General features: G+C 44.2%; 1 protein-coding gene across 2 annotated transcripts in view; it reads left to right on the forward strand.

The window, feature by feature from the left end:
* pde6a (phosphodiesterase 6A, cGMP-specific, rod, alpha) overlaps positions 1-25373 on the forward strand; it is a 123030-nt gene that overhangs the window by 91944 nt on the left and 5713 nt on the right. For both annotated transcript variants that reach the window (XM_078550712.1, XM_078550711.1), the window contains 8 exons: positions 5248-5355; positions 12018-12127; positions 12235-12322; positions 15136-15236; positions 15359-15466; positions 15755-15818; positions 19013-19087; positions 19299-19382. In XM_078550712.1, the coding sequence (XP_078406838.1) occupies positions 5248-5355; positions 12018-12127; positions 12235-12322; positions 15136-15236; positions 15359-15466; positions 15755-15818; positions 19013-19087; positions 19299-19382 (738 nt within the window). The remainder of the gene's footprint in view (positions 1-5247; positions 5356-12017; positions 12128-12234; positions 12323-15135; positions 15237-15358; positions 15467-15754; positions 15819-19012; positions 19088-19298; positions 19383-25373) is intronic.

Below are 25373 nucleotides of genomic sequence, written 5' to 3' on the forward strand. Positions count from 1 at the left end.
TCATGGAGCCTGGTGACCTAGCTGTATGCCTTGTGGCGTACAGAGAGCTAAAACGATGGAGGGGAAAGTGACTGAGGGGTCTGGCTGTGCAGAATGGGCAGCTGGGGCTCCCACATATGCCGCCAAAGAGCCACAATGAGCCAACACTGGTCGGCGCTTAGTGACACCCAGCATCTATAGACACCGCCTTTCATTCCTGCAGACTTCTGAGATCCAGTGTCGCCGGAGACTGCGCATGTCTAAGCAACACATCTGCCACCTGCTGCAGGATTTGGCGCTACGGGGACATGGAGGGCATCCAATGCCAGTGGCCATGAAAGTGACAGCAGCGCTCAATTTCTACCCCAGTGGATCCTTCCATGGCTCCACAGGTGACATCTGTGGTATGTCACAAGCCTTCACCAACAAATACATCCATGAGGTCACGGATGCCATCTTTGCGAGGGCCCACAACTTTCTGGGTTTCGCCGGGGCCAGGACAGTCGGGACACAAGAGCGATTGGATTTGCCCAGGTCTTGGGTTTCCCACAGATGCAGGATGCCATCGACTGCACTCACGTGGCGCTCAGGTCTCCATCACAACGCGCAGTCAACTACATCAACTACAAGGGATTCCATTCGCTGAATGTGCAGTTGGTGTGTGACCACCAGAAACACATCCTGCAGGTCAGCACATGGCTTTCAGGGAGCGTGCATGATTCCTGCAATCCCAGTCGGTCACAGATCCCTGGTGTATTCCAGGGTCCACAGAAGCTGCGGGGATGGATCCTCACGGACAAGGGCTAGCCGCAGGTGATGTGGCTGATGACACCAGTGCGGCGGCCTCAGACTGCAGCAGAGCAAAGGTACAATGAGGCTCATGCTGCAGCTCACAACTTGGTGGAGCAAACCATCGGGATGTTAAAAATGAGATTCAGGTGCCTGGACAGATCTGGTGGAGCCCTGCAATACACTCCACAGAGGGTGTCACACATTGTCATCTTCTGCTGCACCCTTTACAACCTAGTGCTTCAACAGGGAGAGGAGCTGGCTGAGGAGGAGATGGAGGAGGTGGAGGTCTCCTTCGATGAGGAGGATGCCTATGGGGATGAGGGTGAGGAGGTCCTTGAAGGCGACTATGATAGGGATGAGGCCCTCGCACCTGCTAGTGGAGGCTGGCGCGCTTGGGAGGCCCTCGTAGCTGCTAGATTTGTGGAGGATGATGACGGCATGCAGTGAGGAGACACCATAGATCCTCACATCACATCTGTGAACATTTGATTCCAGCCTGGCTTATGGCAGCGTGCATACCCTCTGTGATAATGCTCCTGCCATGGAGTTGTAGCGGAAGCCCTAATAGTCACTCGATTGCAGGAGGATGATGATGACATACAGTGAGGACACTCCATAGATCTTCACTCTGAGAATGTCTGACTCCTGCCTGGCTGAGGGCAGCTCTCTTGCGCTCTGTGATCAGGGTCATATCTTAGAGACGCAACTTTAGATGCACCTGATCCTTTGTCCGCCTTCAGCACCTGACTCCTTCAGGAGCACAGTGTCACTGGGCACAGATGCTAAAGAGATGGACGCTCTGCCTTAAAGGTGCTGAGAGCACACAGAGAGAATGAGAGAACTCTGTGGCGCCTGCCCACAACATTCTGGCAGCAATGACAAGCATCACACAGGTACAGGCATCACTAATGTGTTCAGGGAGTGTGAGGCCGGACCATCACTTTGGCCTGAAGGCTGTACAAAGCACAGGGAAGAGGCCCTGGATTGAGACACCTGCCTTTATCACGTGCAGAGAGGTTTCACATCTGAGTGACATGAACACTGCTCATCAGAAAAAGGAGCTATAGGCAGGGAGACATTCTTAGGAGTTTATTGACAATAGTGAACAGCATGCACCTAGGCTGTGCATCTAATTCTCCTTAACCATTTCCCTACGTCTAGGTGCTCCCCAGACATCCACAGTGGAGGTGGAGGCAGCCTGCTGACTGCTATGCCCTGTCTGTGATGACCTTGGCGGGCATCCTCTGGATGGCTGAGATTTGGAGGGCCCCAGCCTGCTTTTGGGGTCCTGCTGTATGTCCCTGGTGCCCTCCTCAGCCTGTGGAGCTGGAGCTGCTGAGATCTCAGAAAGAGGGGCATTGGATGGGCCAGTCAAACCCCCAGAGGCTCCTGGATGGATGGCCCTGGGGGGGCGTGGGGGGGGAACACCTGCTGATCCTCATCCCTATGGTTGCCCAAGGGGTAGCTGGAGTGAGTTCGAGCTGCCCCACACCCCTCTCGTGTACACACTGTTGGAGGCCAATTCTAGCATCAGCAATAGAGTTAAGCCCATGCAGCAGTGCAGGAGCAACGTCCTGGACCAAGTTCTCCATGGCGGCCGCCATCCTACCAGTGTTGGCATGCCAGCACTATCACCTCAGCCTGAAGGTGGATGGACTGCTCCATTGTGCCTGGCAATCTGAGGTGTGCAGCGGACATCCCATCCTGATGTTCCTGAGCTTGCCTTTGCAGCTCCAGCAACTGTGACATGCCTGAATCCAGAGGCTTGTCATCTGACTCAGGCTCAGCAACATTCTGGCCTCAACAAAAACAGAAATACCTGGAAAAACTCATGACCCTTCAACAGAACTAAGTAGAAATAGGAAAGGGATGAAATATAAGCTGGTTTAAGGGGGAGTTGGGGGGGTATCACTGCTTGCTTGTCCCAACAACCACCACCCCCCCTTCTCCCCCACTCCCCCCGCCTCCCCCTTAAACCAGCTTATATTTCACCCCTTTCCTATTTCTACTTAGTTCTGTTGAAGGGTCATGAGGACTCGAAACGTCAACTTTGTTCTTCTCCGCCAATGCTGCCAGACCTGCTAAGTTTTTCCAGGTATTTCTGTTTTTGTTTTGGATTTCCAGCATCTGCAGTTTTTTGTTTTTATTTTTACATTCTGTCCTCCAGCAGTCCTCTGAATGCTGAACACCTGGGAAGTCCATTCTGGTGCCTGCTGTGGATCAGACAGTGTAATGTGCTCACCAGATTGTGATCCCGAGGCTATTCTAAAGCAAAGTCCCACATAGGCATGTGTCTCTGCACTGTTGGAGGCTGTGGGTGAGCGTTGTGACAGGACTTCAAGGAGGCTGCCTTCAGATTCCTCTTCAGAGGTTTCTTTGGGAGTTAATTGGAGGCCCTGAGTTGTGGACTCCATCGGCTGTTTGGCAGATGTGCCTGTGGAAGCAAGGAGAGATAATTAGTGCATGGCAGTGTCCTGTGAAACAGGACACATCACTCACAGAATGGTTGCCTGACAGATGTTGCACTGCTGGATCCTCACTTGATAGAGCAGCGCCGACCTCACTGTCAGCACAGGACCGGTCCAGATCGTTGCCAGCCAGCAGGATGGCTCTGTTTTCAAAATCCATGAGGACCTTGATTTCAGACATTCCTCCATCATCTCATCTGCAACCTCCCGACTTGTTGTGTGCCAGCTTGTCCTGCATGAATAGAGATGAGAGAGTGTAAGCAGGACACCTGCCAGGCCAGATGATAAGTATACCTGGCATGTGTAGGCGGTAAGTGGTCCCATGGATGGAATGAGGACAATGAAGGTGTGTATGAGAGATTGAATGTTGATGCCCCTTGAACTGGCAGTGAGTGAGATCCCTGTGGATGTGTGATGGGTTTGTGAGTGTATGAATTGAGAGGGTGAGAAGAGTGACTTAACCTGGTGGAATGAAGGAGATGATTCATCCTCTTGCCACGCTTGGTGTCTGTCCTTTTGAAGAGCATTGGTGCTGATCACAGTTGCCACCACCTCCCAAGCCTGGTTGTGCCACTGCCCATCCTGTGGCTAGAGTGGGCATAGAGGACATCGCGGTGGGTCTCCACAGCATCCAAAAGGTGTTCCAGTGATGCGTCGCTAAACATGAGGGCTGAAGTCTTTTTGCCTTTCGTGGACATCTTTGCTGCAGCAGTCATGGGCTGGAAGCACTGAGAAGTGTGCACGCAGCTGGACTTTAAGTATGGCGCCCGATGTGCTGAAGTGGTGAGGTGATGGCATTGCAGGCGAATAAGGGCCCGCTGCCTTGGAAACGATATGTTTCCCGGGAATGCCTAAGTAATGCAGCATGCTTGGGATGATATGGCGTGAAAACCCGCCATTGCAGCCGGTGGTAAAAACGTCGTTTTACCCACCCGCTACCATACTTAGTGCGCATCTGGGGCGATTCTGCCCTGTGAGAAACAACTTGCATTTAAGTAGCACAATTAAAAACTTCAGAATGTCCGCAAGTGCTTCATAGCCAATTAAATATTTCTGACTTGTCATGCCAGCTTTTCGTCTTTGAGATGGGAATCAGGAGTTTGGAATTTTCCCAACTCCATGATCCCGCCTCCATCTTGGCAGTGCCACCTTCTGTATTTTTATCCCAAGGAGGCAAGCATGTGCTGAATGCTTGGCTGAGCTACAAGAATGATTAATACATTCATCTATGTGGGGGCCGTTTACGCAATCTGAAGGGTACTGCTAGCTTGGTTTAATTGACAGTTTTATTAGCTTGTAAGAAGTTTATCTTCCTTTGAAGTGTTTTTTTCAATGCTTGTTTGTTTATTTGTACATGATTAAGATGTGCTAAGAGAATTAAAGGTTTCTTCAATGGGGCTTTCACTGCCCATCGACAGTTTTATGAGAATATAAGCGGGGCAATGTTTTTCAAAGGGATTTTTGAATGGCAGTTTTCTTTTTATTTCATGGGCATTTCAAAGACTTAGCAGTGTTATTATATGGCTCATTGGTTCTGTACAGGTTTACGACTCATCTGAGGAGTCATAAACCACGTCTCCTGCAAAAGTCGAGCCAACTCTATCAAAATTGAAGAGGTCTAATAACCCACCCCAGAATAGAGCCAGCAAGGTCGGGTGTGCTGCATGCGTGTTTGCAAACTGCACCCTTATCACCACTGCTGTAAATTGCAAAAAATAGGAATGAAGGCAGGAATCCTGGAATTGTGTCCCGCCCAGCATTTTTAGAGCCCTTTCGTCTCCATTCTGACAAGGACTGAGGCAATGAAACCTGGCCTGTAGTAACTGTTCTAATGAAAGGGTTGCTTTAGAGAAATGCAGTTCAACAGAAAATGACTTGGTCTTTTGGAAAAATTACCACAAATCATGGCAAACATACTCAGCTGATGTGAACTTGAAGATCAACTTATCTCAAAAAGTAATGTTTTATTAAGAATAAAGTAGCGACAAAATTTTTTTCCATGCTGCAGGTATTGGTCCGTTTCATTTATTCTCTGAGTAAAGGATACAGAAAAATCACCTATCACAACTGGCGCCATGGGTTCAATGTTGGACACACCATGTTTGCACTGCTCATGGTAAGAATTTGTTTTGTTGGTTTTCCAGATGAAATCAGTTTTAGAATCACACAATGGTCACAGCACAGAAGGAGGCCATTCAGCCTTTTATGCCTGTGCTTACTCTCTGTAAAAGCAATTCATCTAGTCCTACTCCCCTGCTTTTCCCCTGTAACCCTCTAACCTGAATTAAATCACTTAATTTATGAAATGCAATTGGAGACATTAGCCCTGACATTGACAAGGGTGGGTTTCCCCAGTTGATGAATCAGTACTCTTCCCTGTTGAACACCATTAGAAGAAGGACTGAGGGTAGCAAGGGCACAGAAGGTATTGTGGGTAGGGGATTTCACTGTCCAATACCAGGAGCAACATTGTAGCACCACACTGATAGAGCTGGGTAACTCTTGAAGGACATAGGTGCCAGTCTGAGCTTGTGGCATTTGGTGAAAGAATCAACAAGGGCTAAAACTTTACCTGAGTTCATCCTCTCCAATCTACCTTTCATAGATGCATCTGCCCTTGTCAGCAATGGTATGACTAATTACTGCACAGTCCTTGTGGAAACAAAGTCCTCTCCTCACAAAGTAAAAACCCTCCCATTGTGTTGCATGACACTACCACCATGCTAAATGGGATAAATTCGGGGCAGATCCAGCAGCTCAAAGCTGGGCATACATAAGGTGTTGTGATCCCTCAGAAACAGCAGAATTATTTTCCACCACAATATGTAACCACACGGGCCAGCGTAACCCTCACTCTACCATAACCACTGAGCCAGGGACCAATCCTTATTTGATGAGGATGGCAGAAGAATATATCAGGAGCAGCACCAGATTTACTTAAAAATGAGATGGCAACCTGGTGAAGACGTAACACAGGACTGTGTGCACAATAAATAGCATGCTAAGACAGCTAAACAATCACACAACCAATGAACCAAATCAAAGGTCTGCAGTCAGCAACAATATCAACAACGACTTGTATTTATATAGTGGCTATAATGTAACAAAACATCGCAGGAGCATTATGAAGCAGAATTTGACACCAAGTCACCTAAGGAAATATTCGGACAAATGGTCAAAAGTTTTGTCAAAGAGGTAAATTTTAAGAAATACCTTAAAGGAGGAAAGAAAGAGGTAGAGAGACAGAAAGGCTTATGGCCTAGACAGTGGAAGGCACGACCACCTACAGTGGAGCAATTAAAATTGGAAATGATGAACATGAAGGCCAATACTTTGAAGGGTTCTGGAGTTGGAAGAAATTACAGAGATAGGGAGGGGTGAGGCCATAAAGGGATTATAAAACATGGATGAGAATTTTAAAAGTGAGGCATTGCTTCACCGATAGCCAGTGGGGGTCAACGAGCACATGGTTGATGGTTGAAAGACACAAGTAAGAACAGGGGCAGCAAAGTTTTGGATAACCTCAAGTTATGGAGGGTCGAATGGGGGAGGCTGGTCAGAAGAGCATAGATTAGCCAAGTCTGGAGATAACAAAGGCATGGATGAGGGTTTCAGCAGCAGTTTGAGCTGAAGCAGGAGCAGAGTTGGCTGATATTACAGAGGTGAAAATCAGCGGTCTAAATGATGATGCAGATATGATGTCAGCAGCATATCTTGGGATCAAATATGACACCAAGGTTGTAACAGTGTGATTTAGTCTCAGACAGTTGCCAGGGTGAGGAATGGAGTTAGTCACTATGCAACAGACTTTGGAGCAGAGACTGAAGATAATGGCTTTGGTCTTCCTAATATTTAATCGGAGGAAATTTCTGATCCTCTAGCATGGGATGTTAGATAAGCAGTCTGATTTTTTTTTTATGAATTCAGGGAATGTGGGCTTTTCTGGCTAGGCCAGCATTTATTGCCCATCCCTTTGATTGCCCTTGAGAAGGTGCTGGTGAGCTGCCTTCTTGAATTGCTGCAGTGCATGTGGTGTAGGTACACCCACAGTGCTGTTAGGGAGGGAGTTCCAGGATTTTGATCCAGGGACAGTGAAGGAACAGCGAAATATTTCCAAGTCAGGGTGATGAATGACTTGGAGGGGAACTTCCAGGTGCTGGTGTTCCCATTTATTTGCTGCCCTTGTCCTTCTATGTGGTAATAGTCATGGGTTTGGAAGGTGCTATCTAAGGAGCCTTTGTGAATTCCTAAAGTGCATCTTGTAGATGGCCCACACTGCTGCTATTGTGTATCAGTGGTGGAGGGAGTGAATGTTTGTAGAAGGGGTGCCAGTCAAGTGGGCTGCCATGTTCTGGATGGTGTCAAACTTCTTGAGTGTTGTGAGAGCTGCATTGGTCCAGGTAAGTGGAGAATATTCCTTCACACTCCTGCCTTGTGCCTTGTAGATGGTGGACAGGCTTTGGGGACACAGGAGGTGAGTTACTTGTCACAGGATTCCTAGCCTCTGACTTGCTCTTGTAGCCACAGTATTTATATGGCTAGGCCAGTTCAGTTTCTGGTCAATGGTAATCCCCAGGAGGTTGATAGTGAGGGATTCAGTGATGCTAATGCCATTGAACATCAAGGGGTGATGGTTAGATTCTCTCTTGTTGGAGATGGCCAATGCCTGGCTCTTGTGTAGCACAAATGTTCCTTGCCACTTATCAGCCCAAGCTTGGATATTGTCCAGGTCTTGCTGCATTTGGACATGGACTGCTTCAGTATCTGAGGAGTTGCGAATGGTGTTGAACATTGTACGATCATCAGCGAACATCCCCACTTCTGACCTTATGATGGAAGGGAAGTCATTGATAAAGCAGCTGAAGATGGTTGGGCCTAGAACACTACCCTGAGGAACTCATGCAGTGATGTCCTGGAGCTGAAATGACTGACCTCCAACAACCACAACCATTTTACCAACCATTGGAGAGTTTTTCTCGATTCCCATTGACTCAAGTTTTTCTCAGGCTCCTTGATGCCACACTTGGTCAAATGAGGCTTTGATGTCGAGGGCAGTCACCCTCATCTCACCTCGGGAGTTCAGTTCTTTTGTCCATGTTTTAACCAAGGCTGTAATGAGGTCAGAAGCTGAGTGGCCCTTGCAGAAGCCAAACTGGGCATCAGTGAGCAGGTTATTGCTAAGCAAGTGCTGCTTGATAGCACCGTTGATGACCCCTTCCATTACTTAACTGATGATTGAGAGTAGACTGATGGGACTGTAATTGGCCGGGTTGGACTTGTCCTGCTTTTTGTATACAGGACATACCTGGGCAATTTTCCACATAGCCGCGTAAATGCCAGTGTTGTAGCTGTACTGGAACAGCTTGGCTAGGGTAATAGCAAGTTCTGGAGCAAAAGTCTTCAGTACTATTGCCTGAATATTGTCAGGGCCCATAGTCTTTGATATCATGTGGAGTGAGTTGAATTGGCTGAAGACTGGCATCTGTGATGCTGGGGACCTCTAGAGGAGGCCGAGATGGATCATCCACTTGGCACTTCTGGCTGAAGATTGTAGCAAATACTTCAGCTTTATCTTTTGCACTGGGGTGCTGGGCTCCCCCATTATAGGAGATATTTGTGGAGCCACCTCCTCCAGTGAGTTGCTTAAGTGCCCACCACTATTCATGACTGGATGTGGGAGGGCTGCAGAGCTTAGATCTGATCCATTGGCTTTGGGGTTGCTTAGCTCTGTCTATCACTAGCTGCTTATGCTGTTTGGCACGCAAGTAGTCTTGTGTTATGGTTTCACCTGGTTGTAACCTCATTTTTAAGTATGCCTGGTGCTGCTCCTAGCATGCCCTTCTGGCATGCACTCTTCATTGAACCAGGGCTGATCCCCTGGCTTGATGGTAATGGTGGAGTGGGGGATATGCTGGGCCATGAGGTTACAGATTGTGTTTGAGTACAATTCTGCTGCTGCTGATAGTCCACAGCACCTCATGGATGCCCAGCCTTGAGTTGCTAGAGCTGTTTGAAATCTATCCCATTTAGCATGGTGGTAGTGCCACACAACGTGATGGAGGGTATCCTCAATGTGAAGATGGGACCTCGTCTCCACAATGACTGTGCGATGGTCACTCCTACCTGTCATGGACAGATGCATCTACGGCAGGCAGGTTGGTGAGGATGAGGTCAAGTATGTTTTTCCGTCTTGTTGGTTCCCTCACCACCTGCCACAAACCCAGTCTAGCAGCTATGTCCTTTAGGACTTGGCCAGCTCAGTCAGTAGTGGTGCTACCGAGCCACACTTGGTGATGGACATTGAAGTGCCCCACCTAGAGTACATTCTGCACCCTTGCCACCCTTAGTGCTTCCCCCAAGTGGTGTTCAACATGGAGGAGCACTGATCATCAGCTGAGGGAGGGCGGTACATGGTAATCAGCAGGAGGTTTCCTTGCCCGTGTTTGACCTGGTGCCATGAGACGCCACGGGGTCCGCAGTCAATGTTGAGGACTCCCAGGGCAAATCCCTCCTGACTGTATACCACTGTGTCGCCACCTCTGCTGGGTCTGTCCTACCATCTGCTGTGGTGGGATTCAAACCCTGGTCCTCAGTGCGCTACCCTGGGTTTCTGGATTACTAGTCCACCGGCAATACCACTACGCCATCTCCTCACCCCAAATGATTTAACAACAGTGAAGGAATGGAGGGGGTTAATGGTTAGTGGAGAGATGTAGAAATAGATGTCATCAGCGTACATGTAAAAACTAATGCTGTGCTTTTAGATGATGTCACTAAGAGGCAGCATGTAGATGAGAAATAGGAGGGGGCCATGGATAGGTCCTTGTGGAACAGCAGTGATGACAGTGTGCAAGTGGAAGAGAAATTATTGCAAGGGATACCCTGGCTACGATTAGATAAGAATGGAATCAGGTAAGTGCAGTCTCATTCAGTTGGATGACAGTGGAGAAGCAGTGGAAGAGGATGGTGTGGCCAACTATCTCAAAGGCAACTTGAGAAGGAAAAGAAGTTGTAAGTTACCTTTGTCAGAGTCACATGGGATGTCATTTGTATCTTTCAAAAGATCTGTTTTGATAATGTGACAGGGGCAGAAACCTGATTAGAGGGAGTTCTGTGAAAGTTAAGTATACATTTGGGAGACAACACATTCAAGAAGTTTGGCAAGGAAAGGGAAATTGGAGATGAGATAATAGTTTGCATGAATGTGAGGTCAAGAGTTGGGATGGATGAGAAAGGGATGGATGACGGCAGTTTATAAGGAGAGACAGTACCTGAAGAAAGAGAACTATTAACAATATCTGCTAATACAGGGTCCAGGAAGGGAGCTTGGGTTTTTTTTGTATTCATTCACGGGATGTGGGCTTTGCTGGCTGGGCCAGCATGTATTGCCCATCCCTAGTTGCCCTCGAGAAGGCCGTGGTGAACTGCCATCTTGAACCACTGCAGCCCGTGGTGTAGGTACACCCACAGTGCTGTTAGGAAGGGAGTTCCAGGATTTTGACCCAGCGACAATGAAGGAACAGTGATGTATTTCCAAGTCAGGATGGTGAGTGGCTTGGAGGGGAACTTCCAGGTGGTGGCGTTCCCATCTATCTGCTGCCCTTGTCCTTCTAGGTGGTAGTGGTTGTGGGTTTGGGTGGTCAACAGTTTAGTGAGAATAGGTTTGAGGGAGCAGGAGGTTGTTCTCATGAACCAACCACATCTCGTTATGAACGTTTGTGGACAATTCAGCATCTACTGGGAGGAAGAAGCTCCTTGAACACCCCTCTTCTCAGTGATGGTGGAGACCAACATGTGAGTGCAAAAAACAAGGCTGAAGCATTTGCAGCCATTTTCAGATAGAAGTGTAAGTGGATGATCCATCTCAGCCTCCTCCTGAGGCCCTCACCATCACAGAAGCCTGTCTTTGTCAATTTCAAGAAACAGCTGAACAACACTGGATTCAGCAAAGGCTATGGGCTCCAATAACATTCTGGCTTCAGTGCTTTGGACTTGTGCTCCTGAGCTGGCCACACCTCTAGCCAAGCTGCTGCTTTATAGCTATGAGACTAGCATCTACTCTCCAAGTCACATAGCATCCTGACTTGGAATTATATTGCCATGCCTTTGTTTTCGCTGAGTCAAAATCCTGGAATTTCTTTCAAAATAGCATCAAAATAACACACCACATGGACTGCAATGGTTCAAGAGGCAACTCACCACTGCCTCCTTGAAGTCAGTTATGGATGTAGGAACATAGGAACATAGGAGCAGAGGTAGACCATTCGGCTTGTCGAGCCTGCTCCACCATGCAATTAGATCATGGCTGATCATCTACCTCAACACCACATTCCCGTGCTATCCCCATGTCCCTTGATATCATTAGTATCCAGAAATCTATTGATTTCTGTCTTGAACATGCTCAATGATTAAGCTTCCACAACCCTCTGGGGTAGAGAATTCCAAAGATTCAGCACCCTCAGTGCAATAAATGCTGGCTTTGCCAGCAATACCCACATCTCATAATTGAATAAACAAAAGTGAGAGTTACCACCTAATGTGCAAAATCCAAATTGCCAGTGATTTGTTCATAAGCACTTATTTAAAACAAGTGGAAAGGGTTTGCATTACATTGCATTTTCATTTCGGCTCAGTTTTTCTTAAATATTATATCAGTAGTGGTGCTGCAGATGCTATCTAGTGCAACCTTTTATTAGTATTGTTTAGTTGTTATGAAAACAAAACATATATACCAAAAAATTCTGGACCATTAACACTACCCTATGAACTTCGCTTTAGACTGGAAAACTAAAGCGCTACTACACAGATCTGGAGGCTTTAGCCATGGTGACAGCTGCATTTTGCCATGACATTGATCACAGAGGAACAAACAATCTCTATCAAATGAAGTGAGTAATCATTACTAAAGGTAGTTGTCATGTGTTATTGCACTTATTTTGACCACTATGCTATTATAAGAAACAGTCTTATTAATTACATTTCATGAATACAATAGGTCACAGGATCCATTGGCAAAACTTCATGGCTCATCCATTATGGAACGTCATCACCTGGAGTTTAGCAAGACTCTGCTCCAAGATGAGGTATGTCACAACTGTGTTAATCCTCAGAAAACAGAAGCAAAGGCAAGAAGTGGTGGAGTAGAAGATGGTGGTCCTAACACACAAGTTGAATATGTTTTACAAATTTTAAATATTTTATGTATATTAAGAGATTATTATGTCAAAAAATTAGAAAAAGTCAATATACAGAGATCAGAAAATGAGATTACATATGATTTTACATACAAGGATCATTGGAAAAAGAATGCCAAGAACATGAATTGATGGTGCTTTTAGGTAGCTGGCATTTCTGTGGTTATTTTCATTAACATTTTCAATATTAACCAGTGGCTTACACAAAAATAGAGGGAAATTCTTATTATATTCACTTAAAATTACACCATCAGCGTAGGCTATTTCACATTTAATGCATGCAGAACACCACACTTTTTGGCATCGATACCACACTATTTTCACTGCCTTTGTGCTAAGCTTAACCTTGGAATCTTTGATGTAAGCAAAACTACCTGAAAGACATGTTTGTTTTTGGCAAATATAATAGTCCTCCTTTGTTCTTTTTCTACTTTCTATTGATACTAGGGTGATGAATTTCCTTGCCATTTTCGCAGAGTTACTGCAAGTTACCCTCCAAGCCACATGCCATCCTGACTTGGAATTATATTGTCGTTCCTTCCTGTCACTGAATCAAAATCCTGGAACTCCCTTCCTAACAGCACTGTGGGTGTACCTGCACCAGATGGATTGCAGCAGTTCAAGAAGGCAGCTCACTACCACCTTCTCAAGGGTAACTAGGGTTGGGCAACAAATATTGGCATAGTCAGAGACAACCATATCCCAGGAAAAATTAAGAAAAAGTAGGAATGGTTCAGGATTTTTTTTTGCTGCCCAGCAAACACATCAGCTCTCTTTGCCATTACCATGCCAATCATCATTAGCTAAACAAAGATGTCAGCAACATATAAGTGCACCCTTTCCTGTATGATTCTAACCTCCATCATTAACTTAGCAATGCACATTAACTCCAGATGTACTTACAAAAACTTCTTAGTTTCTACACTCCTGCAATCTTAATTTCATCTGAACCTGTCTAAGCAGTATAACAGTCTTCATCCTTTCTTTATACACTTGACTATCCACTAGCTGACCCTAAGGATCAATATTTGAAGGATGCCCTCTTCTTTTGCCTCCTATGAAATGCTACCACTGCACAAAGGTTCAATTGTAGTACTTTCACCTGAGTCAGATAGTGGTATCATGCATAATTCTGGATGCTTGAACACAAAATTTAGGATGACATTGCAATGTAATACTGACGATGTGCTGCACTCTCAGAGGTGCCACCTTTCATATAATGTGATAAACAAAGACTCTATCTGCCCTCTGAAGTGGATGTAAAACATTCCATGATAAGGCAGTTGTTCCGTTGTTTAGTCTAAAACAATTCATCAACCTAAACCATTTCAACAGTTTACTTGGTCTTTCATCATATTGTTATTTGTGGAACTTTGCTGTGCAGAATTGATTGGCATAGTCCCCTAGATTACAGTAATGACTACACTTCAAAAACATTTCATCGGTTTTAATGAATGTCAAGTACTGCGTATGGTGGGCAGCCAGTTTGATACCACCAGTTTCACTCCATCACTTTAATGAAATTCTATCTCTGACTTTAGCAGGGCTAGTATATTAGTCTCATTGTTGTTGTTCTGTCACCAGAAAAGCTTCAGGAAGAATAATGGAATGGTTGATGTAGGAAATGTTCATATCGATGGTAATTTTAACTCCCATTAAATGGAAAACAGATGAGTTCAGGTTGATTGTCTATTTTATGTCCTATCTGATTTTATTTTCCACAATGGAAAGTGATATAGGGAAGGGTGCAAAATGGTCAGTCAATGAAATCCTATAAGTTTACTGCTGGGAGAGTTAAATTAAAATTAACCCACAATTATTGATTAAGTGCTGGTGATCTGTTGGTGGAACTCAGGCGCAATTTTAGAGCATCTACCCCATTACATTATGCTTCATCTGGGAATGCTTAATGTTGCCACAACATTCAAGAGCTATGCAGCACTGATATCTTTTGACTTGATAACAAAAGAAAAATATTAATCTTTAAAAAGAACTCTATTGTCAAGTGACACAGTTCTTTGTAACACCAATTCAGACTCTGACCGATTGTCAGGACAGAGGTTTAATCACCTATCCGGAACTGCACCTAATTCTGTCACGTTTCTAGGAGAGGCAATCACCAAAGAGTAGATACTTCCCATTGGAGGGTAAGAAAAATCAAAGGACACATGTCATCAGGGTGAACCTGTATACTTCTTAACAATTGGTTTAAGACTGGCTTTTGTTAATAGTATATTAATTACATTACCAAGGTTAAGCATACACAGGTGAGGGGCATCATTTACATGAGTATCTAGAGCACATATAAATAGAGACTACTGGGACATGTGGGTGATAGTAGGTAGGAGGCAGACATATGTAATGCTTCATTCTGTAAATAAACATATTATCAGGGAAAAGGATTGGCGTCTAGTTTCATATTTCACCACCTGACTCAGGATCCAATTAACAGCTTTCTCTGAAGCACAGAATCAAATCATTTTCCTATCCTACTGCCATAGGAAACATATGGCTGAAGATAATGATGGAGAAAATAATCAGGAAAAAGTAAAGGTAGATTAGAATGAATTTTGAAAATAGTTAATAGTGTGCTCCAAAATAGTTTCCTTTTCACATGGTTTCTACAACAATGTAGATTAATGTAGATGGTGCCAATTTGGTCTCATGTTTTTGCTTTGTGGATGTTATTTGATTTTTAACAGGATTTAAATATCTACCAAAATCTCAACAGAAGACAGTATGAACATGTATTACACCTGATGGACATTGCCATCATTGCTACAGATTTGGCACTTTATTTCAAGTATGTTTCTCAAATACCTTAAACACAGATTGGAATTTTATCTAATTTTCATTGGAAATAATCAATTAAATGTAAACTTTATTAACTTAATATTCGATTGGTGTGTTTCTATGTCATGACAGAAAAAGAACAATGTTTCAAAAGATAGTAGATTTGTCTGAAACATATGAAAGTACTGACGAATGGGTGCAGTTTATGATACTGCAAACAACCAGGAAAGAAATTATCATGTAAGTACACTTCCAGTTTTTTTTGATGGAATCTCTTTGAAATTTCAAATCTACAAATGGGTTTTAAAATGTGATGAAGAAACATAGCTTTAATTAAGCTTATACAATCTGAAATTTTTTGGCTTAACATTTTTACAACTAAACATTAATTATGCTATGCTTCCATCCAAGACATTTGCCACAATTCTGATACCATGGTTACTTGTAATTATGGTACTAATTATTATTGTGATTATAGTACTGAGTTTAATTTATGTTCTATATATAATCATGTCATCATTAATTTAGGGCCATGATGATGACAGCATGTGATCTATCTGCCATCACAAAACCTTGGGAAGTGCAGAGCAAGGTAAAAAAATTATATAACTTTCAGTGTTATTTCTGCTTAAGTGTTCTTTCTTTGAATAATTTGCTGAGGAGTTGATTGAAGCATTATGAATCAGAATAATTCCCCATTTAATCTCTTGTACCCATTTATATTGATGCCTTATTTAGGAATGGGCAAAATAACAATGATTAGAGTTCACTGTGTAATCATTGTAGATACGTGCCAACATCCCATACAATCTTTCAAGCATTCTTAGTTATGGAAATTGTGCCAGAGGACTGGAGGATTCGCAGGTTAACACATTTTAAAGAAGGAAGAAAGGGGTGAACTAGTTAACTACAGATCATTTAGGCTTGATTCTCTTTTCAGGTTCACACAATAGGATAAAATTAATACTCAGTTAGAAAGTCATGGATTACAGGAGAACAGTCAGCATGGATTTGCAAAAGGCAAATTATGTCTGATAAATGTAATAGTTTCTAAAAGCGTTTTCCCCTCACAAGCTCATCTTCCTCATGGCAGTTATGCACTGCGTTCAGAACATGTATCCTGTCCTCTTTGTCAGGTACTACACCAAAGCCAGCAGAATAAAGAAAAAAAAGGCAGGGAGAACATTATGGCCAGGATGTTTCAGTCGGCGTGCGGGGGTGGGCCCGACATGCTGGCGCGTAAAATGATGCGCGATGATGTTGGGCCTGCGCTGTCTTGTGATGTTTCGTTTGTTACGGTTGGCGGGCAAGCGAAAAGGCCAAGCGGCCTTTTTTTAAGAAACCTCATCCATGAGCGGGATAAGGTTTCCTAAAGCATTAAATAAAAGGTTTTTCTGAAAAATAAACACATGTCCCATCTCATGTGACAGAGTGACATGAAGGGACATGTTTCATTAACTTTTTATTACATTCATTTATCTTTTTCAAAAGCACTTCAATCTCCCTGAGGCAGCCATGTGCCTCAGGGAGATTGAAGCGCTCTTTCGCGAGATTAAAGCGCTCTTTCGCGTACATGCGCGAAAGACTGCTGGACCTGATTCTCCCTCCTCCCCCTGCCCGCACAGGTAGCGCTCGCTACCGCTTGCATATTACACTGGACGAGCCTTAATTGGCCCCCCTGCATAAAATGGCAGCGTGGAGCCAATCTCAGGCGGCGGTCAGTTCCGCGACCGCCCCCGCCGGCTCCCACCGAGCCCCCCAACACGGGAAAAATTCAGGCCTATATACAAAAAAGAAAAATGGAGGAGACTGTGTAATTAAAAGCAATGTACAAAATTCAGCCAATGTATAAAATTCAGAAAAAGGGTCCAGCCAGGAAGTAGAGGCAGCAAGCACAGGAGAAATATTTGTTATTCCTGTTCTCCTCTGAAAAGCATGACAAGCAAATAACCTCCCATGGAAAGTTTCCCAATCAGAAAAGTCACAGGGTGCAATGCTTAGGCCTGGATTTTGGCTCTCAGGTCGGGAGTGCAGGTTTCCGTCTCCGCAAACCTGACCCAAGAGAAAGTGCCCTGGAAGTTGGAATTTTCATCCTGGGGTGGTGGGGTTCTCTAGGAGTCAGGCTGGGAAACCCTAGATTGAGTACAGAGGCCGCCAGGTGTGGAGGTGAGCTGGGTGGAAGGCCTGCCTCTGTGCCCCGGCATTGTGCTGAAGTTTTTTTTAAAAAAGCTCTCACCGTCAAACCCTCAAGCACTCCCCATGTCCCAACCATGCAAACCCTTTCCCCTCACTGACCCCTGACCTCTCATATGCTCCATGCCATCTCATGTTCCCCCTACCCACCACACCTATGACCCCTCATACCCTCCATGCCAACCTATAACCTTCTGCCCAACCCCCTGGCTCTTTATAGCACCATGCCAACTTAGTGCCAACTCATGGCCACCACCCTTTACCCTTACACCTACCATGCCAACTTGCCCAGTATCCACCATTGGCAGACCTCAGAAGCCACACAGAGATTAAATAAAATGAAGTTCTAAGTGTCCATTGTAGACTTTATTTTTAAAAAAACTTTCATTTATAAAAACCCATTCACTACACTTGCATCCCTTCAACAATATAATCCCTTATGAGAACATAATTTCATTGAAGTGCGCAATCCCTTATAAAAATAAGCATTGGAATTCATAGCCCCATGCCAAAGAATCTATAACCACTTGGATCTGTCAGTCATACTGTGGAATGGAAGGCACCTTGCTGTGATACTGGAAGGTTCTGAAATCAATCATACAGCATTAATCCAGTAATAGTAGCCCTCAGGCTTATGTCAACAGAGTGAAAAAGCAAGTAATGATTTTTACAAAAAACACTCCAGGCCTTTTTCAAAGATTTAAAGGACAGTTGTAAACGGCTTAACTGTTTGACAGCTGCCTTTTGACGCTTCCAATGAGCTTGACAGTTAATGAGTTTATACATTTTTACACTTACTCTTAATAACCCTAAAGAGCACCTGACTTCTCGCAAAGGACAACTGACCTCCCCCAATGGTATCCTGGGACTATATCTAAAGAGGTACCCTATCTCTCCAAAAAGATATCTCACTGCTCCAAAGGACTCCACAAAGTTTAGACCTGCTCCTATCAGGTCTAATCAGCACACATCATGTTTCACACACCTGGGTCACCAAAATTAGAATTGACTGGAGGAAGCTACTTATTTATATGGGCAGCTGCCTCTGTGAAATGCGCATACGCAAGTCTCGACCTGGGCCCATTCCTGCGAAAGTGGGAGGTGCCATGACCGTGGGTGGGATTTTCGGATTTTAACTTTTCTTCCCTTTTCACAATGTTGGAGAAGCTGTCAGTCATTACAAAAATCTAGGCTTTAGACTCTGGATTTCCATCACACCATCCTCATTATCCTAAAACCATAAAGAGAAATCCACCCAACATGATCCACTACCCCTAGTGCACTTTAATTAATGTTTGTTAAAGTGCTGGGGACATGTTTCCCACTCCCAATAGTTGCCACACCTCCATGGTAATCATCAACTAGTATGACCAGACACTTCCTAGGAATGACTGGATGAAGTCAACTGCTGTCCCCATGACTCCGTGATGGCAATAATAGCCAACTATTAAATAGATGAACTGAACAACATTTCTTACACGTCAATATGCTTTACAATAATGAGAAGCCCTATATTCCTACATTAAAACTGATGTCAGCCAATTCCGTGCTGTTACACTGTCCCAGATCTGACATTTTCTCTTTCCATTTAAGGTAGCTCTTTCTGTAGCAGCCGAATTCTGGGAACAAGGTGATTTAGAACGAACTGTATTAGAACAGCAACCTATTGTAAGTACTGATACAATGACTTAATGCAAAATGATAGAATAATATCTTGAACCTTTCTGTTGCAAGGTATTTAACAGGTTGTAATTCAATAAGTAACTTGAAAAATTAACTTGAGAGCAATGAGTGACAAATGTCAGAATGAACACATTTTGAACTGAATGGTGTTTCTGGTTATGTAAAGTATTACTTAGTCTCTTCGTGACTCTTTTAGCCCATGATGGACAGAAACAAGGCTGCTGAACTTCCAAAACTTCAAGTTGGCTTCATTGACTTTGTCTGCACATTTGTATACAAGGTAAGAATATAGGCAGTAAAATATTTAAGGATTGCTTTAAATATTATTATGGAAATGTTATTTAAAACATGCAAATTTATTTTATAAGTAAGTGTGAAAATGCCCTCCAAACAAGAGGTTTTGAGACCTATTTCCCTTATCTACCAGACTCAAATATGTTCAATTAAGCTCCATATTATTGAAAAAACCATTCATGTTTAAAATGAATGCATGGTTAAAATATAACTTCTGTATACAGAGGGTAGTGATCATGTGGAATAGTCTACTTAAGAAGGCAGAAGAAATAAAGGAAGGTATAAATTACAGAAGGATGATGGAAAATTTTTGTTGGAAAGGCAAAATGTGTGAGAAATTGTTTGAAAAGTAGTGTGAGACAATCAAGACCAGTGTGATGCAATGGAAATGGTCTTTTCCAGTCCTGTACAGTCTACAAACATTTACGGGGACTTGGAGGATAGGGGAAGAAAGAAGGATAGTTAAAGATGTCCAATGATGCATTATGGTAACATTTTGATCTCCTGAGGCAGGGTTATTTGCTATAGGGAGTTAGAGGAATTTCCCAGTTTTTCTTGAACTTGACCATAAGTGCTTTGTTTTCCGTGTATTTGTTTTGCAAGGAGTTAACGTTACTAGTGACTTGGAATCATGGTGTACGTGTTGCACCTTTTAACAGATAGCATGATACTTATTGGGCTGATAGGGCAGGATCTTTAGTCAGCGAGCGGGCCGCGTCCCCCATTCGCCAACGCGTAAAATAATGCGGGATGATGTCGGGTGGAACTCCCGACGTCACCTCGTGTCATTTCTATTTTCATGTCGGCGGGGGCGCAGCCGAATCAGCTGTGCGCCCGCTGACCTGTCAACGGCCTATTGAGGCCATTGACAAAGTCATTAACCTCATTAATGGACCTGCCTGTCTAACCTTAGGGTTGGCGGGCAGGTTGGGAGCCCTGGCGGGCTTCAGATAAAGCATGAAACCTCATCCACGGGTGGGATGAGGTTTCATGAGGGTTTTTTAAAATTTAATAAATGTTTGATTTAAAGTGATGGACATGTCCCAACTCATGTGACAGTGTCACATGAAGGGACATGTCAGGGTAATTTTGTTTTTGTACCTTTACCATTTTTTACATTTGGAACCGATCTCCCTGAGGCAGCATTTAGCCTCAGGGAGAAGAGTGCGCTCTTTCGCGCACATGCGCGAAAGAGCGCACTCTTGGCTGAAGGATTCCCCCCGCCGCCCGCACAGGGAGCGCATAGTGCTTCCTGACAGACGTCATGCTGGGCAGGCCTTAATTAGCCTGCCCACGTAAAATGGCGGCACGCCTCCGATTGGGGGCACTGATTGGAGGCGCGCCTGCCCGCACCCGCTCCTGCACTTCCTCCCCCGATGGGGGGAAAATTCTTCCCATAGTCTTTTCTGACTCGTTTTGTGTACATGCGTGTCTATTTTGATCAATTTGTGTTTTTGTGTTTTCCATTTATCTTACTAGTTGATTATCTAGATTGACATTTACAAGTATGCAGCCCAAACTGCCCTGCAGCTGCGTTCCAGTGCAGTAAACAGTTAAGCACACCATTATAAGTATTGAAATTCTATTTAGGTTGAATATTAGAATCAATTTTTCAGGATCAGGAATGTTGCAAATCCTGTGAAGTTTAATGGAAAACAGTCAACGGCAGTTTTTTATGTCACCCAAGGAAATCTTTCTGGCTGGAAAATCCAAAATGGCACATTTGGAGATGATTACTCTTTCACCAGTAGACTGGAAAATATTTTCTCTAAAGGATTAAACATTTTACATAACCTTTCTGGATAGAATACTTTGTGACAGTACTTCTCCTCCAAAGAAATAGTTCATTGCAATCCATACTGACACATAAGTCTAATTGTTGTAACCGACACATTGGTCCTGTTTCAGATAATATGAATCACTAAATGATACAGTCTAAATTAAATTGCAGGCATTTTTTGCAATGCCATACCCTGAAGATGGGAAGTCAGAGAGCCAGCACATATGGATAATCATGGACATAAGTTTAGGATTAATCAGCGTGTTCTGGTTGCATGTAAGGTTCTGCTGACTGAGTGGAGGATTTACAAAATTTATAGCTTGCCAATATTGTGATAATTTCAAAATTGTTTCTGGGGATGTTAGACCATAAGGCCATAAGGCGTAGGAGCAGAAGTAGGCCATTCGACCCATCGACCCATCGAATCCTCCATTTAATGAGATCATGGCTGATCTGATAATCCTCAGCTCCACTTGCCTGCCTTTTCCCTATAACCCTTAATCCCCTTACTGATTAAAAACCTGTCTATCTCAGCCTTGAATATTCTTAACGACCCAGCCTCTACAGCTCTCTGTAGTAAAGAATTCCACAGATTCACTACCCTCTGAGAAAAGAAATTCCTCCTCATCTCTGTCTTAAATGGGCAACCCCTTACTCTGAGATTTTGCCCTCTGGTCCTAGGTTCTCCCACAAGGGGAAACAACCTCTCAGCATCGACCCTGTCAAATCCCCAAGAATTTTATATGTTTCAATAAGGTTGCCTCTCATTCTTCTAAACACCAGTGAGTACAGGACCAACCTATTCAACCTCTCCTCATAAGAAAATTCCTCCATACCCGGGATCAACCTAGTGAACATTCTCTGGACTGCCTCCAATACCAGTATATCTTTCCTTAGATAAGACGACCAAAACTGTTCACAGTATTGCGGGTGTGGTCTAACTAGTGCCTTGTATAGTATTTGCAAGACTTCCCTATTTTTATACTCCATTCCCTTTGAAATAAAGGCCAACATTCCATTTCCCTTCCCTATTACCTGCTGAACTTGTATGTTAGCTTTTTGTGATTCATGCATGAGGACTCCCAAACCCCTCTGTGCTGTAGCTTTCTACAGTTTTGCTCCACTTGAATAATATTCAGCTCCTCTATTCTTCCTGCCAAAGTGCATAACCTCACATTTCCCCACGTTATATTCCATCTGCTACGTCTTTTCCCACTCGCTTAACCTGTCTATATCCCTCTGTAGATTCTTTGTGCCATCCTCACCACTTGCCTTCCTTCCCTATTTTTGTGTCATCCACAAACTTGGCAATAGTGCATTCACTTCTCTCATCCAAGTAATTAATATATATTTTGAATAATTGTGGCCCCAGCATTGATCCCTGTGCCACTCCAGTAGTTACAGTTTGCCATCCTGAAAATGCCCCCTGTATCCCAACTCTCTGTCTTCTATTAATGAGCCAATCCACTATCCATGCTAATATACTACCTCCAACATCATGCGCTCTTGTCTTATTAAGTAGCCTTATGTGTGGTACCTTATCGAACGCCTTTAGGAGATCCAAATAGATTACATTTACTGGTACCCCTTTATCTATCCTGCTTGTTACCTCCTCAAAGAATCCTAATAAATTTGTCAGGCATGATTTCCCCTTCATGAAGCCGTGCTGACTCTGCTTGATTAGGTTATGCATTTCTAAATGCTCTGCTATTACATCCTTTATAATAGACTCTAACATTTTCCCAATGACAGATGTTAAGCTAACTGGCCTTTAGTTACCTGTTTTTTGTCTCCCTCCCTTTTTGAATAAGGGAGTTTGCATTGACAGTTTTCCAATCCTCTGAGACTTTTCCAGAATCTAAGGATTTTTGGAAGATTACTACCAGTGCATCTATTACCTCTGTTGCTTCTTTCTTTAATGTCCTAGGATGCAACCCATCAGGTCCAGGGGACTTATCGGCCTTTAGTCCCACTAGTTTCCCGAGTACTTTTTCTCTCGTGATAGTTATTGTATTTATTTCCTCCCCGCCTTTTGCCCCTTGATTATTTAGTATTTTTGGGATGCTATTAGTGTCTTCTACCATGAAGACTGATGCAAAGTATTTATTCAACACCTCTGCCATTTCCTGATTCTCCATTATTATTTCCCCAGCCTCGTTCTCCAAGGGGCCTATGTTCACTTTTCTCTTCCTTTCTATATATTTGCTGTGTTTTCCCGTATGAAAGAAGTTGAAAAATACGCAAACTAGTCTGCATCTCTTAAATGGAAATGATTTGTCTGTTTATGCTACAGATCTCCCTAAAGCAAAGTGTTGCCTCAGGGAGATCGGCTCTGGTTTGAAAATTTCAGTAAAGAAGGGGAAAAGAATTACTGACACGTCCACTCATGTGCCACTGTCACATGAGCTGGGACATGTGAATTTCTTTTATTTAAACATTTTATAACAATTTTAATACCCTCATGAAACCTCATCCCGCCCGTGGATGAGGTTTCATGTTTTTTCAGAAGCCCGCCAGGGTTCCTGGCCTGCCCGCCAACCTTAAGGTTGGACGGGCAAGCCCATTAATCATGTTAATTACTTTATTAATGGCCTTAATAGGCCTTTGACAGTGGCTGCATGCCCGCCGAACTGAAAATCTAAATGATGCGGGGTGACATCAGGACGCACGCCTGACCTCACCCCGCTCACCGAACAGAAGATTCTGCCCGATATCTTTAAAAGACAGAGGGCTGCATTGTATGTGCCCCCGCCAGACATGTTTCCAGCAAGGGGTGCCCCCAAGGTGGGTGGGTGCCCCCACCACCTTCCCACCCAGCCCTGAGCTCACCCTCATAATACGGGGGTTGGGCAGGTGCTGAAATCATCAGCCCACACGCCTTATTCAAATAGGTAATCAAGGGTCAATATACTGCCTACGCTATAAAACATTTGGCGTGGGAAGCCAGACAGGAGCGGGCAGCCCAACCTTTTGTTAAAAGGGAGCCTACAAAGGGCGGGAAGGAAGGGGGCTGTCAATAATTTGTGGCTGTCCTTTGTGGACCGGGCCAGCCCTCCCGAAGATCGATCACCCCCAATTCTCCCTAGCCACACCCCACCCCAGCCTTAAGCCACCCCACCATCCTTGATCAGCTGAAACCCTCCCTGCCCAAGACACTGGTCTTACCAGCTTTAAGGAGCCCCAGGCCTTTTCCACCTTCTTCTTGCAGTCCCAGCACTACTCTTGGCTCTTGGTGTCGCTGGGACTGATGGAGCTGCCTGCCAGTTGGATTGGCCGGCTGCTCCAGAGGACAGGAATTCCCCCCCAGTGAGGGACGGAAGTCCCACTTTGGCCTTGCTAAGCCCAGCCGCAGCATGTCATGGCTGTGGGGCAGGCTGGTGTGGAACCGGTTAGCTCCTCGTCATGTTTATTTCCGGAAGTTCACCCCGCCTCAGCCCCACCGCAACGTTTGTTCAGCCCAGAGAAACAACAAAGGAAAGGGAAAGTCTTTTTTAGCTTGCATCATGTTATTTTCAACCAATTTAAATACACTCAAAAGTGAATAGTGGGTACCTACATGACTTCTAATGTGCACTTCAACAGTAACAAGCTCAAAGAAATTAAAAGCTGTCAGTTTCACCCACCAAGTAATGTGTTTTTTGGGAGTGTCTTTCCTGTTGGCAAGATTCCAGCAGGCGGATGTGTAGCTCTCATCCTCCTTACTAGAATATCGTAATAACATTGGCTACGTCCATTATAATAGCCCAGTGCACCACCTGGTGTAAAAATAATAGAGATGTTTCTCATTTTAGAAATCTCACTATCCTCAGCTTGAAATGTTGGGCTATTGCTAAAAAATTAAGAAACTTTTCTCAAGGTCATTTGCCCATTATTATCACCCTCAAGTAGAATTAAGAAAAATAAGCATTGCATAGTATTGTCACTAGTGTTTTTGCCCCACACAGAAGCCTCCTTCATTTAACCTCTTCACCATGCGCTTTTTATTCCTATCTTCCTCATGTGTTTATTTAGCTTCCCCTCAATTTATCTATGCTATATGTCTCAACTAATTAATGTGGTAGAGAGTAAAAAGTTTCTCCTGAATTCCCTATTGGATTATTAGGGCAGAGTTTTAACTGCCAAATTGGTGAGGCAGGGGCAGGGTTCAGGGGCAGGGGCTGGAGTTAAGACCTAGAAAAGTGGCGATGAGTCACGACC

Source organism: Cetorhinus maximus, chromosome 10 (assembly GCF_964194155.1).
Source record: "Cetorhinus maximus chromosome 10, sCetMax3.hap1.1, whole genome shotgun sequence".
NCBI lineage: Eukaryota > Metazoa > Chordata > Chondrichthyes > Lamniformes > Cetorhinidae > Cetorhinus > Cetorhinus maximus.